This window comes from Trichoplusia ni, chromosome 5 (genome assembly GCF_003590095.1).
Source record: "Trichoplusia ni isolate ovarian cell line Hi5 chromosome 5, tn1, whole genome shotgun sequence".
In the NCBI taxonomy this organism is placed as follows: domain Eukaryota; kingdom Metazoa; phylum Arthropoda; class Insecta; order Lepidoptera; family Noctuidae; genus Trichoplusia; species Trichoplusia ni.
The window spans coordinates 4,369,857-4,386,940 of NC_039482.1; the positions used below are offsets into that span (position 1 = coordinate 4,369,857).

General features: G+C 37.2%; 1 protein-coding gene across 1 annotated transcript; it reads right to left on the reverse strand.

Annotated features, from left to right (window-relative positions):
- Positions 1–1,458: 1,458 nt before the first annotated feature.
- LOC113494141 (tRNA (cytosine(34)-C(5))-methyltransferase) lies at positions 1,459–16,924 on the reverse strand. Its single transcript, XM_026872328.1, has 14 exons — positions 16,745–16,924; positions 16,575–16,667; positions 15,975–16,192; positions 15,484–15,661; positions 15,065–15,149; positions 14,724–14,863; positions 14,047–14,180; positions 13,009–13,196; positions 12,454–12,598; positions 11,959–12,152; positions 10,718–10,949; positions 3,554–3,720; positions 2,728–2,886; positions 1,459–1,700 (listed from the first exon to the last, which is right to left on the reverse strand). Exons 1-14 carry the CDS (start codon positions 16,865–16,867, stop codon positions 1,549–1,551), a joined length of 2,208 nt encoding a protein of 735 aa, XP_026728129.1. The 5' UTR covers positions 16,868–16,924; the 3' UTR covers positions 1,459–1,548.
- Positions 16,925–17,084: the final 160 nt, after the last annotated feature.

Genomic DNA, 17,084 nt, shown 5'->3' on the forward strand with positions numbered 1-17,084 from the left:
GTATACCTACTAACAATTTAACAATAGAAAATAATATAATTCGCTTATTACAGAAAACGATCCATGTACAACTCTAAACGTATCTAAAATAGGAAAGGCCCAAATGTGTTTCCTAGTGGAACTCTTTTCTGATACTCATTTTAGAAGAAGAAAATAACACTCTACTATTTTACTCTTATTAAAATAGTGACAACTTTCATGCAATCGTAATGTTATGACTCAAATATCCCTATGCTAAAAGATTCTTAGTAATATTTAAACGAGTGGCATTGTCGAAAGCTTCAGTTAAAACCTTTAACACCAACACTATTTTGTCCTACCTTGATTTTTCGATCTTTCATAATAGATATTATTCCCAATTTCAATAGATCTCGATACAAACTCATTCAACAATTTCAACGGCTATCTCTTTTTGAAAGTCTAACTCTTGCTTCTGATTGGTCGAGTCGACTGGTAAGGAATGTAAAGCCGTATTCAAGAACTACGCACAGCAAACGCCTAGTAAGATCTCATTAGTTGTTGTGTCTTTGTCATTGTCATACGATCTGTAGAGACAGATAGTTTGAAACGGCACTTAGCTGAGTGTAGTACTTGCATACGGCTGGTAAAGTGCCCTCGGAATTTTTGATGTTTCATATTAATTATTGTTCCTAGATTTTATATTTTTGTGCAATATTATGTAAAAATACTAAAATTGTCTCATTTTTTGACAGGCCTTTGCCAAATACTGTTTTTTATTGTTTCTGTAGATATTGTTTTTATATGTGTTTCGTTATTGTGTTATTATCAAACCCGATATGTTACACAATATTGGGCTTTAAACTGTAGGGTAATAAGGGTTGTTATCGCTAGCAATGCGAATGAAATGGAGCGAAAGAAAGAATAAAGGGTTTCTAAACGTGACAATGTTTTATTATTTATTCAAGATTGTTAACCTTGGGCATCCTAATGCAAACTTGAAAATGACCTTATAAATGTTTTAGTTTCTGTGGGCTTCATTGTCATCATAAAACAATTAATTTTGCTGGAATGTTGACGACACTAAAATAAAACAAAAAATCCCGAAGATGGAGATGGAGAAAAGTGGTGTGTGTATACTACTATATACACGGTGATTTTTTAGTCGTCTTACAAAAGAACCCTAAGCCCGATTATTATTTTCTCATCATCAACTAAATAATAAATACGAAGCAAAATGATAAAAACGCCGCCGCCGGCGCTCCTCACCAATGTTACAAGGCTCGGACCGCGCTCGCAACAGAGCTGTGTTTCTAAAAAACTACAAATTTCATTCATAATATTGAATAAAAAATTGCATAAATTTTAATTCACATCTCATAAATACCTACTTTTTTTTATCATGAACGTGTTCTAGTCATTGGATACATGAACTGGGCTGCTTTTGTAAGAACGCAAAAAAATCACGGTGTATAATACCTTAGTTCCAGGAATGTAACAATTCTAGAAAAAAACTCTTTTTATCTATTAAAATATAATATTTCTTACAGATAGTATTACAAAAAAATCATAGACTATAAACATAGTACGTTATCCCGTGTTTTGTACGTCAGAGTCGCCATTTTGTTTGTCTATGCTTGATGTGGAAGCTTCAGCTGTTTCGGAGGCTGTGACGTCACTGCTGGCATTTTCAGCGTCGCCTTCAGTTTCAGCGACTTCCGCTTTCTTGAACTTGTTAACATCTGTAGTATAAAAGTTAGGATTAAAGTGTTAAACTATAGTATTCGTAGTATTTGAGTAACTATAAATAATATGAATGTATGTTAGGAATTAAATCCTTGAATCGCTAGGGGTATTCAAACATTAATGTCACATGCACAAAGACACCTATAGTCCGATTTTTAATTCAAGGCAGTAAAATGACATTTCCAGTGTGGCAGGTTTTTAATTCCAAATAAATAGTGATGTGTTAGAATCGACTTATTACAATCAAAAGTTAGTCGAGCTTACATTTTTTTATTCAGATATCAAATTAGATCTGTATAAAAAAAAAATATTTACGACAATTAATCAAAAGACATGCACGGTGACTGTTTTTAAATGTAAAAAAATAATAATATTAATTTAAATTTATAAAATTAAAGCCAAATGCGGTGCTGGTATAAGATGAAGCACCTTACCATGCAAGAAAAGTCGAGCGCATCCAACTCCAAACTGCATGAGTTCTGACATTATGCAGTGGTTGGATGAAAAACAAATTTAATATCAACTTACAATTATAAAAGCTCAATTAATAGAAATAGTAAATTTTTGATACATAATAAAATAAAGCATGACTAAATGTCATCGTCGTAGTAAGATTTCCAAACATCACTATTGTAGCGGGTCTCCCTTTTTTGTATAAATGACAGTTGCAATTGTCATTTTAATGCCTCGAATTAAAAATCGGACTATAGGCTCAGAACAAGGATTCGTGGATCACAAATGCTTGCCCTACGTGAGGATAGAACCCGAGATACAACACGAACAGCGGGTTTGGAGTGACTCTTATAATGTATGAAAATGCGTTATAACTAAATATTAGACGAGAGCGTAAATTCGATCAAAATTCAAGCTAATAAGAATAAATCAAAATCAAAATCCATTTATTCAAACAAGTCTACAAATCAATTTTACGTAGACAGCTCTCACTGGCCCACTCTTCACCGCCTATTTCGAGCTCTAATTGCAATTTCCTTGTCCAAAAATACGTGTAGGGACAATACCAACCATATTTGCTATAGTCGGCCCCTATCAGCCGCAGATAGTGCACAGTGTCGGGTGTCGCGGTGTAGGCCCGCAGCGAGTTGACTCCGCGCCAGCCGACCAGAGTCAGCTGCAAGCCTGATTCATCCTCCTCTTTGTATTCTAATACGCAACTGCCTGTTGCTGTTGAGAAAATAATTTATAGTTAGTTAAATTTATTAAGAAATGATTTAAGTATAAGCGATTTAAGCACAATTTTTGCATTGAAGTTTGTTTTTGGTGGGATTATATTAACAATATTACACAACTAATATAATATCAACGCCATCTAGTCTCAACTTAAGCAATGCTTGTATTACTAGACAACCAATAAACATACTTGTAAAACTATATTTCTAAATATCATCATGTTATAGATTAGTTAAACTAAGACATAGAACAAAATGATCGAGTGCTCATCACACAAACATTTGTTCTAGGTGAGAATCGAACCCGCAACCGGTATAGCAGTCAGGGCCACTAACCACTAGATCAACATGCCAGTCCGCGGTCAGTTATTCAAATGGTTTTTCGTAAAAAAATAAAAAAAAAATCCGCCGTTAACTACTTTTTAAATAAAAACCCTCACAGACTAATCTTTGAGATTTACTATACCAAAATGGGATACAGAATTATGGAATGTCTTGCTAAGTAGTTTCTCCTAACGGCAATAGCGATGAGAAAAAAGAAAATGGCGGGCGGCGAATATCCGCTACCACCACCTCGGATACGGTTCAAAAGACATTAAAGACAGAGCAAAAACTCCTACAATAACATGTCATTAAGACAATTCATTGAGATTCGATCTTACCAAACCCCTCTATCAATTTCTGCGTATGTTCTGAGAACAGTTTGACCTCCGGCGGCTTGCTGGGGTTGTCGCTCTGCAGCACCAGGACCAGGTCCTCGCGCAGGATGCGCAGGCGCCGCTTCGGGCCTATGAACTGGGTTATACTCTGAAGACCTTCTTGTGATAACCTGGAGTGGAAAGTATATGATTATGTATTTATTTTAAGATGAGTTGGCAAAGAATAGAAAAAAGAAATTTGGCATTTGTTAGGCTGTGATCTTTTTTAGAAATATAATATTTAACTAAAACTTAATACACTACGATTTCATTAACTTGTTACGTTCGTAAAAAAATAAATTTTAAAATGAGATATCTAATTGCCAAAGCATTGTAATAAAACATTATTGTATTGACAGAACATACAAAAACCTGTTCAGTTGCTACTGGGTGATTCTTCGAAAAAAAATACACCTATTCAAGGTCGTCATTATCCTCACCAACTGGTTCTCGTCACCGTGATGCTAAACTGTTTTAATCCTTACGTCATCTAGTAATAGCCGAAGTACTTTACAAGCTCACATAAAAATAATATTAAATCAACCAATCTGCATTATGTAAAGTGTAAAGTGTAGTGAGGATAATGATGTTCTTAATTTGTGTTACTTTTTTCCGGAGAATCACCCTACTGCATTTTTTTTTCTACAAATTTAGTATAATAAATAAAATAAATAATAAAATAAAAAAGCCCTTTATTTCCTACATAACAATTTATACTTTAGTTCTACTATCTACCTACTAGCTAGTTTTCCACTCTTAATTAATTATTACATAATAATAATAATAATAACCCCCCCATGGGGCTACCTTGACGTGGTGGGGGGGCTTGCGGGAAGGCATGAACTATTGAATGGTCACAACAGCTTGACTATATCTTACCCTTCTCAACAAACAGTCCCAAAAACCCTTAATGCATGCTCCCTATGGGACCACCTCAACGCGGTGGGGAGCTTTCATGAAGGCATGAACTCATAAAGGTCACTAACATCTTGGCCTCACCCTGATGTCTTAAGAATGCAGGAGATACTATTAGCCTTTAACACCTCGGCACTATTCAAACGGTCCCAAAAACCCCAAAAGAAGATAAAGAAGAAGAAGAAAAATAAATAAATTAAAAAACATGGTTCAGACAAGAAGCTCAACGAAACGGCCCCAAGTTCCCGGCGGGTCTAGCAGCAGTACTGGAATTGACGGAAGCCAGCCTGCAGCTCGGCCCAGGGGTGCGAAGAATCCCCGGGGGGCGATCTCTACCCGTCAAACGACTACAGCAACGAATATGGAACCCGAAATGCAAAGTGATACGGATAGAAATTTGTTAACACCTTCACCATTTAGTTTATTTGAGTCCCCTAGCTCATCACCACTTTTTAATCAGGCTTCATCTCGGTCGAGTACCGTATCACCTTTACCTGAGGATGTTGTGCAGGTGGCTAATGCCACTGTATCTGCACCCGCCTCAGGTGCAAACCGTGCGCGTAAAAGATGGACATTAGATATGAACAAGTTTATCTGGCGCACGTACCTCATAGCCACAAAATTAAACACTAGCAAATTGTACCTAGATCATCTTCACCGCGAGTTTACAATTAAATATCCACAGATGGAAGCGTCAAGGCAGAGGCTAGGAGATCAGTGCAGAGCAATAATCAGGAATAAACTACTGCCACAGGATATTTTAGATGACATCAAAAATGATGTAACATTATTTTTACTACAGTCACAACCCGAGCCCGCTTCTCAATCACTTGTTCAAGGTCAGAGAAGAAAGTGGACAACTGAATACAACGAGTCCATTATTAGAAATTATTACAGAATAACAGAATTAGGAGAAAGCAGATCCGCGTATAGACGGCCTCTATATCAAGCAATAGTAGAAGAATATCCTGAGCTGTCAGAAGTGAGCGAACAGCGAATATCAGACCAATTACGTGTAATTTTGAATAGTAGGATGATTAGCCAACAAAGACTTGACGAAATACGTGATCAAGTCGCAATAGATCTCAGATCGTCTCGTAACAGTAATGCAGAAAGCCGCTTAACTACACAGCACACTCAAAATTCCTTACAACGTCATGAACAGGCGCCGTCTACACCACAACTATTAGAATCCCAACTGCATTCAACGATAGAATTGCAGGACCCTATAATATCCGGTAATTACGAAGGTGGCCAAATTGAAAATCAATTTAAAAGTTCTTTCGAGAAGTTCCGAGACACGGACCCCACCATGCGTCCGTATATTCCTAAACAAAAGACGTCTAGGAAGCAAGCTCAACTTGTTCAATACATTAATACCCACATACTACCACATTACATAAAAGCAGATCAAAATTTTGAAACCACTCACACTATTATTTATTGTGCAGCGTACACTGCAGCTATATGTAATGGTACAAAAATCCGGGAAGGGGATAACCCTCCTACCCAAAGTAAAAGAAGAGTGCCTGCCTGGCAGAAACGCTTACAGAAAAAGATACTAGATATAAGAAAAGACATTGCAAGAATGACAGAATATATAAGGGGAAATAGAAGTCATAGATTAATAAGATTAGTAGAAGCAATAAAGAATAAATACCAAATACACTCACAGCACGAATTGCCTAACAGTAGCAATGAACACTTTCTGGACACACTTAAACAAAAACTTAACGCGGCCGCGAGCAGGTTACAACGGTACGTCAATTGTACACTTCGGAAGACACAAAATTCACAGTTCTCTAGAAACCAGAAACAATTTTATAGAAATTTATCGATAAACACGCAACACCTAAGAACTTCTGAAAATACCGTACCAGCTGTTCCAGCAGATTTATTGCATGATTTCTGGTCCAGCATATGGTCCGAGCCAGTGCAACATAATTCAGATGCTGACTGGCTACGAGCAAGCTGTAACTCCACACACGAAGTTATACCTATGGAATACGATCACATACCACTTGATATCTTTATGTATGTATTAAAAAAAGCGCATAACTGGAAAGCGCCTGGGAGCGATCGTATTCATAACTACTGGTATAAGAAACTAACATCCGTTCATCCTGTATTGTACAACCATATAAACAGTTTCATACAGACACCGGAACTGGTCCCTAGATTCGTTACGCAAGGCCTTACATTTATGATACCGAAAGACGCAGATTACCGTAACCCATCTAAATACCGACCCATCACATGCCTGCAAACAGTAAATAAAATTCTTACTGCCTGTATTGCCGAGTTGATATACAAGCATTCTACCAAAAATAATATCTTGGCAGAAGAGCAAAAAGGATGTCGCAAAAGCAGCCAAGGGTGCAAAGAACAACTGATTATCGACTCGGTTGCCATGAAGCATGCAATAGTTATGAAAAAAGACATAAATACCATGTATGTAGATTACCGTAAAGCTTTTGACTCCGTACCCTATAGCTGGCTTCTGCATGTTCTCCGACATTACAAAGTAAATCACGTACTCATTCAATTTCTTACAAACGCGATGCAACATTGGACCACAAAACTGAAGATTTTAGGCTGCGAGCAAATAGAAACCTCGGAAATTTCCATAAGACGTGGGATCTTTCAAGGTGACGCACTGAGCCCTTTGTGGTTTTGTTTAGCATTAAATCCTTTGTCCCACATATTAAACAGTTATGCAGCTGGATTTGATATTGTCACAACATCTAAAAATGTAAATCTCACACACCTTTTGTACATGGATGATATCAAACTATACAGCAGCACTACACAGTCTCTACATCGTCTTGCTGATATTACACAATCATTCTCAAATGATACTCACATGAAATTTGGTATTGATAAATGTAAAACACTATCTGTAAAGGCAGGCCAAATAATTCCAAGTAGTTATATTTTAGATTCAGGCGAAATCATTGAACCTCTGGAACCCCATACGAGTTACAAATATTTAGGATTCCAGCAAGCCAAACAAATACATCAAAAAGAAACGAAACAGGAACTGAAGCAGAAATTTAAACATCGGCTCAACACGCTGTTCCGATCGCAACTTAATTCGCGTAATTTATCTCATGCGATAAACAGTTATGCCATTCCTGTTCTTACATACTCTTTTGGCATAATTAACTGGACACAAAGTGATTTACTCAACCTGCAACGCGTTATTAATACCTCGCTCACAACCCATCGAAAGCACCACCCTAGGTCCTGTGTGCAAAGAATGACTCTCTCAAGGGATGAAGGTGGACGAGGCATTGTAGATATAAGAAACTTGCACAACAAACAGATCACTACACTTAGGAATTACTTTTATGCACGCTCCGAACATACCGCATTACACGAAACAGTTGTCTGGGCCGACAAACACTTTACCCCACTTAACCTCATAGACAGAAACCCACAACGTAGCGAACGGATCACTGACGTAAGGGAAAAGATTGCCGCATGGCAGCAGAAGTCTCTACACGGGAGACATCGTCACGACCTGCAGCAACCACATGTCGATAAAGAAAGGTCGAACGCATGGTTGCGGCGTGGCGAACTCTTCCCAGAGACGGAAGCTTTCATGATGGCGATCCAGGACCAGGTTATTGATACCCGAAACTATCAAAAATATATTATACGAAGCCCTAACTGCCCTAATGATCTTTGCAGGCATTGCCACGCTAGTCCAGAAACGATACAGCACATAACTTCAGCATGTAGATCTCTTGCTCAAAGTGACTACAAACATCGTCACGACCAAGTTGCTGCCATAATTCACCAACATCTTGCCCATAAATATAGTTTTATACCAAAAAAAGATCCTTATTATAAGTATAAGCCAGATTCCGTACTTGAAAACAGTAACTATAAACTTTACTGGGACAGGACGATTATCACAGATAAAACCATCCATTTCAATAGACCTGACATAACATTTCATAATAAAATCAGCAAAACCGTGTTCCTTATAGATATAGCAGTACCGAATACCCACAACCTACAGTCAACTATTTCGGAAAAATTGAGTAAATATCAAGACCTGTCAATAGAATTAAAGCGTCAATGGCGTGCAGAAACCATCCACATTATCCCTATAGTAGTTTCAGCAACCGGTATTATTCCTAAGAGCCTGCAGAGATGCCTTGATGTGCTTGACGTGCCATCATATACACTAAACACGCTGCAAAAAGCGGTCATACTAAACACCTGCCGATTGACACGCAAGTTCTTAACGACATCATCTGTCTCCGCAGGATACACAACTAATTAATTACTACGTCTTTTTGCATTTGACTACGGTCCGTACGATAAGACAAATTATACCCCTTCAGAAGGGAGAAAATATATCTATAAAAATATAATAATAATAAACTATTATTATATACTCTTTGCAGGTTTATTTCTATATCTATATTATTTCTATGTCTATTTATATTATTCTTGTTGTATATATATATATAGTAGTGTTGTATAGTAGGAACCCCTTAGTGGGTGAAGGCCTCCTCCAAAAAAGTCCATTTGTCCCGGTCCTGTGCTTTTTCTTGCCAATTTGGGCCAGCTGCCCTGATGATCTCGTCTTCCCAACGTGTCAGTGGTCTTCCTTTGCTCCTTTTACCTAGAGGGCCTTTCCAGAATGTCACTTTTTTGGTCCATCTCTCGTCCTTTAACCTTGCGACATGTCCGGCCCATTTCCATTTGAGTTTTTGTGCATAGCTCAATGCGTTTGTTGCTTTTGTTATTGATCTTATTTTTGTGTGTCTTACTTTATCTAGCTTCCTAATTTTTAGCATACTGCGTTCCAGTCCTCGTTGGCAGGTAATGAGTTTATGTTTTAATTTCGTTGTGAATTTCCATGTCTGGCATCCATATGTTAAGCATGGTAGAAGGCTAGAGTTCATAACTTTTGTTTTAGTTGCTATAGGCAAGTTACTTTTAAAGATTTCCTTTAAACTCCAGTATTTATTCCATGTATATTGTACTCTTCTTTCAATTTCTAGTTCATTATTATTCTTATCAAAACTAATTCGCTTCCCTAAGTAGATGTATTGGTCTACATATTCGAGTGGTTCTCCGTTTATTGTTATCGGCCTTCTCCAGCTGTTTGTCACCGTTTTAGTCTTAGTGAGGTTCATTTCTAGTCCCACTTTAACACTGGCTATATGTAAGGTCCCGATCATGTATTGTAGCTGGGTGCTGGACTCTGATAATAAGACTAGGTCATCTGCGAACCTTAGATGGCTTAGAAAGGTGCCTTTTATATACAGTCCTGACTGGCTCCAATCTATCTCGCTGATGATAGTTTCTAGGATGGCTATAAATATTTTCGGAGATAGCGGGTCGCCCTGTCTTACTCCTCTTTCTATAGAAAAGCTTGGGCCGAGGGTCTCTAGCTTGATTTTACCTGTATTATTGTTGTATATGCTTTTGATGACGTTTATATACTCATCTTCTACTCCCTGCTGTTCCAAGCTTTTCCATATACTTGAGTGTGTTACTGTGTCAAATGCTTTTTGATAGTCAATAAAAGCTATGTAAAGTGGTCTCCGTTGCTCTTGATATTTTTCTATTATTAATCCGATTGTGTGCATATGGTCTACCGTAGAGAACCCTTTCCTGAAGCCTGCTTGCTCTATCGGTTGTTTTAATTCCAATGTTGCACTGATTCTTTTGTTTATAATTGTCGAGAAGAGTTTGTAGAGACTTGGTAATAAGCTTATTGGCCTGTAATTGCCAATATCTTTGGGGTCTCCCTTTTTATAAATAAGTATGATGTTTGATTCCGACCATTGTGAGGGTGTTTCAGACTTATTTATTATTGTGTTAAATAATACCGCTAACGGTCCGGCTAATTTTGTGGGTGATATTTTCAGCATTTCGTTGGTTATATTATCCGAACCAGGGCTTTTATCTAACTTTAAACTCTTTATTGCTTCTATTATTTCAATTTCATCAACTGGCCTTATTTGACCTTGTATACTTCTGTTAATATTATTTGAGGTTAATGCTTTTCGGGTGTTATCGCTATATAGTCTTTTATAGAACTCTGACGCCACAGTGATTATTTCAGTTCGGTTGTGTGCAGACAGTAAACAGACAAGACAAATTTAGTATACTCCTACAATATTCAGCTATGAATCCTCTCTTATTACGAACTAATCAACTCCGTATAAAACATAAACATTAACTCACCTAAACGGACACGTCATATTCTTATTATCGCACCTCACGAACGTCTTAACACCTGTATTGATAATCTTGATACTGGCTTCGTTCTTCGAGACAACATCCTTTACAATCGGGGACACCAGATATATGTTCTTCTTCTTGCCGATGTGACAGCGTGTGAGGAGACAGGTCGCGTCGAAATCAGTATTCAGATCGTAGAAGTCCTTTATTGAGGGGAATACGTCTTCTTTGTCACCTAGAAGTTGTTATTTTTATTTTATTTATTTAGCAAACCAACAGTAGAATTACCTTAAAACTTAATATTTACATTTTCAAAGTGTAATAGAGACAGTAATGGCACAGATTATAGGCATACATGACCTTTTGCAGAATGATTTAAGATAACTATAAACTACTACAAGATGCAAGTAGACATTAGGTATACAAGAACTAGTATGGGAGTTTTAAATAGCTGATTTGTGATTGGAATTAGTAAGGGTTGGAAACAAACGCATGTAAATGAATTCATTCAAATCGGTCTAGGTGTTTAGGAGTTCGGTGATATACACACGTACAACTCACTTTTATATTCATAAATATATCACATAGTGCTGCACAGTGTGATAAAAGTTGTAGATTCTGTTTCTTTTAGAGATTCGAAAGTCGAGTATAAAGGTAAGGAAGATTAAAAACACTTCATCATTACCTTATCCCAATTATTTTATTTGGGGTCGGCGCAACATGTCATCTTCTTCCATGCCTTCTTATCGGCCGTCATCTCACAAGAAACACTCTTTACAGCCATATCGTCTTTCACACAATCCATCCATCGTTTCGTCCTCTTCCCCTATATGCATCCACATCCATGCTGAACGCCTTCCTTACCACATGATTTTCATTCCTCCGCATAACATACCATGACAGCCGGTTACCACGTAGTTTCTTTGTAACCGGTGCCACTTTCAAACTTCCCCTTATATACTCATTTAGATAAGAAGATTAAAAACACTTAAGATGATGAAATGTTTGGTAGCGGGGGCTAGTAACATCACTTGCTAGTAAAAACCGTATTAAAAAGCGCGATTTTAAATCACTGTATCCCCTTAGCTTTTTGCTTACACGACAGAAGCAAAACATGTCTTCAATTTCTTTTGGAAATCTGTTGTCTGTCACGTCTGGTGGACTTAACACATTTTTTTGGTCAAATATACCATCCGCGTCTATATGAAAACAGACATCACGCAAGTATGATAAACGTCAGTTACCTGAGAAGAACACAAAAGGATCCTCCCTGTAGCCGCCCATCCTTCTCTTCTTCTTGGGGGGTTCCTTCTTCTCCTCTGTGCTCTTCTCCACTTCTATCGGCTTCTCCTCTTTCTCCCACGGTAGAGCAGAGAGTTTCTCGAAGACAGCCACGAAGAAACCGCCTGTGTCTTGCTGGTGCGGTAGTATTCTTATACTGAGGAAGAAAAGGTTTTAAATGACATTTGTTACACAAAAAAATAGGTTATGTTGGACATACACAAACTCCTCCGAAATTGCTCAACCGATTTTCGTGAAATTTCGTATGGTTAAAACTGCAAATGTAGCAAAATCATTTTTTCATGCATAAAAAAAGTTTTTTTTTTAATGAAATGATATAATTTATTCTGCAAATAGAATAGACGTCATCACATTTTTTATTCGTATTTAATATTTTTTCCGCACTAAGGCAAATCGAAAATTTCGTAGCCAATCTATCTTTGGATTATTCCACTCACCATTTCTCCAAGTTATATTTGCCCAGGTCCTCGGGTTTGGGCGGGAACATCTGCGGCCTGACCACGGTCTGCCACTTCTCTGGCACATCCTCGTACTTCTCATAGAACACCATGTCCTTTGATGCTGGGCGCCAGTATGTCATACCTGAGGGTAAGAAATAATTGTATGTAATCAATGTTTGACTTGTTGAGCGATCGATAGAGCGCAACTTTTCGCCGGTTCGATCCCGGTGTAGCACAAGCGGTTTAGTGATCAGTGAATGCTTTGAGTGTATTTGAAACCTCCCGCGACATAGGGTTTACATTTCTAACCGCGGGGATCGTAAAATAATTATTTGTTAAACAATTCGTAAAACAATTAACATACTTAAGCATTCTCGATGCCATTTTACTTTCAACCAATTACGCACATTACTCCCACAATTTTAAAATAAATTTTCCGAGTATCTCAAAAAAATCAACTACTTTTCTCCACCAACTTACTTTCAACCAACAATGCACTCTACTCACACAATTCCAAACTCCATTTTCGAATACCAAAAGCTAAACCCTCACCTTTCTTATACTGCAGTCCTGGCAGCATACCAGCCACGTCGACTAGCGCCAGGCTGTCGCCCGCCTCCTGCAACACGCGGTGTACGACCGCCTCGTTCTCAACGGGGTTGAAGGAGCACGTCGAATAGACTAGACGACCACCTATTTCTAGTAGCTCGCAGCCGCGTTTTAATACACGGTATTGGATGCTGAAAGAGAGGAGAATATTGTAAAATCATAATCCATTTATTCAAAACTAGCTGTTGCCCGCGACTTCGTCCACGTGGTTAGAATTTTCCCCGTTTTTTCCACATTTGCCATTGTATCTTCGCTTCTATTCGTTGCAGCGTTATGTTATATAGCCTAAAACCTTCCTCGATTAATGGTCTATTGAACACAAAAAGGTTTTTTTTAATTTGAACCAGTAGTTCCTGAGATTAGCGCGTTCAAACAAACAAACTCTACAGCTTTATATATTAGTATAGATAGGCTATAAAGTAGCACTTATTGAATGTTAGTTACACAGACAGCTCCCCGTATCGCCCACCCTTCACCGCTTCCTAAGTGCTCCAGCTGTGAAGAAGAAACGGGGCAACAAACTCCACAACATAGTGAGTTGTAGTTGGGACAATTAAAAATAAAGATTTTCAGTCTAAGATCTACGAAATAATTTCAATTCGTATTATTGTTCAATTGAAATTCTCTCAAAAACTCAATTCAAATAAATCATATTACATTGTTCAAATAAAATAATTTCGTCACTAATCGCCAAGTTTAATACTGATGTGGTCACCAGACCTGAACTACACTTTGCTAACTTCTTCATGAAGTTTGACACCCATTTTTTCGGGTATTAAAGTGGGTAGTGTCATATTCTGACTGAGTAAACAGTATATTGAGCTGATTAAAATATATAATAATGGAACAAATTATGTCAGCCAGATCAGGATTTCAAGTTATATTTTTGTAAAACAATGTTGATTTGTCATTATTTTTTTAAATTGAAACAAAACATCATTATTTATCTAATTAAAAAATTATTTTAATGAAGTAACTCACCCGTGCAGGTTATTTCCATTGCCTGTCGACCATTTGAGCCATATGTCGGGATTCTTCCTTAACGTAGCGTCACCGGAGCACGGGACGTCGCATAGTATACGGTCGAACTTCAAAGGTTTTGTGGATCCAGGATTCTATGGAAAGGAACTTGTTTTTAATTAATAAATAACTCTGTTAAGAGTGCTTGACTTGTACGTGGCGAATGTCTTCAATCGTCAGATAACTTTTATCTGAGGGGTAAATATGGCCGTTTGACATATTTTCTATACAAAAGCTGTCGAAACGTCAAACATATTCGTCGAATAAAAGTTATCTAGCGATTGAAAAATCGGCCCTTAGGTAACTATTTTGACGTTATATTTTTTTTCTTTAAATGAATATGTAATGTTTAAGTAATGTAGTGTTTAAGTTTATCACTTCTTAATTTACATTTTTTATTTACCTTTAACTTATTTGAATACAAATTGATACATGAATTAACGCTAGCAAGCAAAGCCAACTCTAAACAGCATAATATATTGTAGATCATTTCTTGCTAACCAAGTTTGAACTTTTCCCTACATATCTTATCTGTTATCTAGGTCAAAACGCAAGGTAGCTAAGAAGTGAAGATGTGCGCGTTAATTCCAGGTTACGCGAATTAACGCGGCCTTTAACAAATAATTGTTTTAACAAACCTTTTCATCAGACACTATAAGTGAGGGCATGACGGCGGAGTCGTGGTTGGTGATTAGGATACAAGGGCTGTTCAACCTCTTTGCTTGGTGCACCAACATGTAGCAACGGCTGTTGTCAACATCATTCGCCATTACGAATCCTGAGGAAAATATTACAGGGAACGAGATTCATTTAATCATCAGTCATTCATTCATCAAGGAGCGTCTGCCTATCTGACCCCGTCAACCCAAAGACATGGGTACAATACCCTTTAATAACACTGGTTATAACAAGTGAACTAAAATGAAAGAAGCGAGATCTAGTCACCAGTGATTTAGTAAATTTGAAGTTGAATGCCTACCTGTGGGCATTTTATCTTCATCGGCGTGTAAAAACTCAATCAGCTGTGCTGTTTTAGATCCGGGAGCTGCACACATGTCTAGTACCTGCAAGCAGCACAATCATTTTGACTTCCGATCGCGATAGTCATATCTATGGCTTTATTCACAACAAAAGACATAGCCTCCACTTTTTGATAAATACCCTTTTATTATTATTGATATTAATAGTCTGTTATAGTTCCTTTATTAGACAAAGCTACAGGAACATAATGAATGGATAGAAAGCAATCACGCGTCATCGGCATGATCACGCTACAACTAAAAGGAGCGAGGAGACAGTGTCAAACCTCAGGGCACAGATAGATAAAAAATTATTTTTACTTCATACATGATGGATCTTATCATTTAGTAATAATATTACAGACAGATCTCAGCTTACCTTATGATGAGGCTTCACATCAAGGACAACGGGTGGTATCATGGATACAGTTTCCTGTCTCGACACGCCACCCGCAGCCGTCTCTGCTACCAAGAAGTTGTGCAACTTGTACAGAGCCTCGTTACGTCTGATGTCTGTGCGAGAGAGACGGAGCTGCCATGCGTAACCTCCTGGGTACCTACAATTAGAAAACATGAATTTTGCTTAGGCTAAAGTTTGTAATTGGTTGGGCTAAAATGGTATAAAGGATTTCCATGTCTAAAAGGATTTTCACAACTATAAGCTTTCTATAATGGCCTACATCATCCTAGATAGAGAAGGGACAATCTACTTTTTATCTGACAGGACTATTTATCAATGGTATCAAAAGATTTTTATAGAATGTTATGCATCCTATTAAAAAACAACAATATTAAAATAACTCCTTTACTTAGCCATTATGCTCACTTGTCTAAACTATAATACTAATATTTCATACACTTATTCCTTACCAAGACAAATTAATAGGCTTGATTTCCTCTCCCTCCCCTTCATTTTCATCTGTATGTAACTTTAAGTTCAGAATCTCAGAGAAGTACTGGCTCTGGACCAACTTCATGAGTGCTGCAGCTTCGGACTTTGATCCGGTGATACGGAAAGCTGTCGGCAGGTTATCTTTCAATGTCTTCATGAAAGTGTCCCATTCTTCTAACGGGCACACTTTTTGTGACTAAAAAATATTTTATTTTTAATTTTAGTACTTCCTGTTAATTTAATCTTTATCATGTGTACCTCAATACTCAATCAGTTATTGCATTCCATATGTTACAGAGATGGTAGAAAATAAATAGCAGTTCAATATGGACCCTGTTGGGCACGCAAAAAATGTTAAGTGTTTTAGTGAAAATATTTTTTTTTTCCTTATTATCTTGATAACAGAATTAACTTTCTTTTCAAAAAACAATGTAATATTTTATTGCTCCTACTTGATAAAGTTTATCGAGTTAAGTGTACTAATTTTTTCCATTTATAAAATAAACTAAAAGTTGATACTGAGTCACAATATGTTCAGAATATTTAAATGTTCTAAAATGTTTGCAATACAAAATTACCTTATAATACTCTTCAAAGGCCGCATTCTCCCTTACAATATCTTCATAATGTTTCCTTGTGTCTACTGCGGGTTTCTCTTGAGGATTTTTTTCCTAGAAAATAAAAAGAATTGCATTAGAAACTAAATTTAGTGCTTACGTAGGTTATACACATTATTTTCTGAACTTACCGCTTCTTTGCGGTCTCGTTTTCGCTGTGCGAATTTGTTATACTGGCGGTTTTTACGACCCATTCTTTTTAAGTAACTTCCGAGTGTAAGAAATCTTATTTGTGTAAAGTTTACTAAATTCATTCAATGTTCGCGGAATGTTGTGGTGCTTGTTTGACGTTTCACGTTGACAGAAAAAGTGAGGTTATTTTTGTGAATGCGTTCTCAATTTTCATCTTTCAGATGATAATGTTCAAGAAATTGATAATATTGATGAAATTTCAAATGAGCAAGGGAATATATTGCCTTGATGATTTTTATTTCTATTCTGCTTCTTACAACGAATAAAACATAAGAATAA

What these genes read in the sequence shown, in the direction of transcription:
- LOC113494141 (XM_026872328.1), bottom strand. Translation starts at nt 16,867, where the DNA reads ATGAATTTAGTAAACTTTACACAAATAAGATTTCTTACACTCGGAAGT. An exon ending in TGAAGATAAAATGCCCACAG is followed by an intron (nt 14,864 to 15,064) that starts GTAGGCATTCAA and finishes TATTTTCCTCAG; the next exon opens with GATTCGTAATGGCGAATGAT. An exon ending in AATATGACGTGTCCGTTTAG is followed by an intron (nt 3,721 to 10,717) that starts GTGAGTTAATGT and finishes TTTCCACTCCAG; the next exon opens with GTTATCACAAGAAGGTCTTC.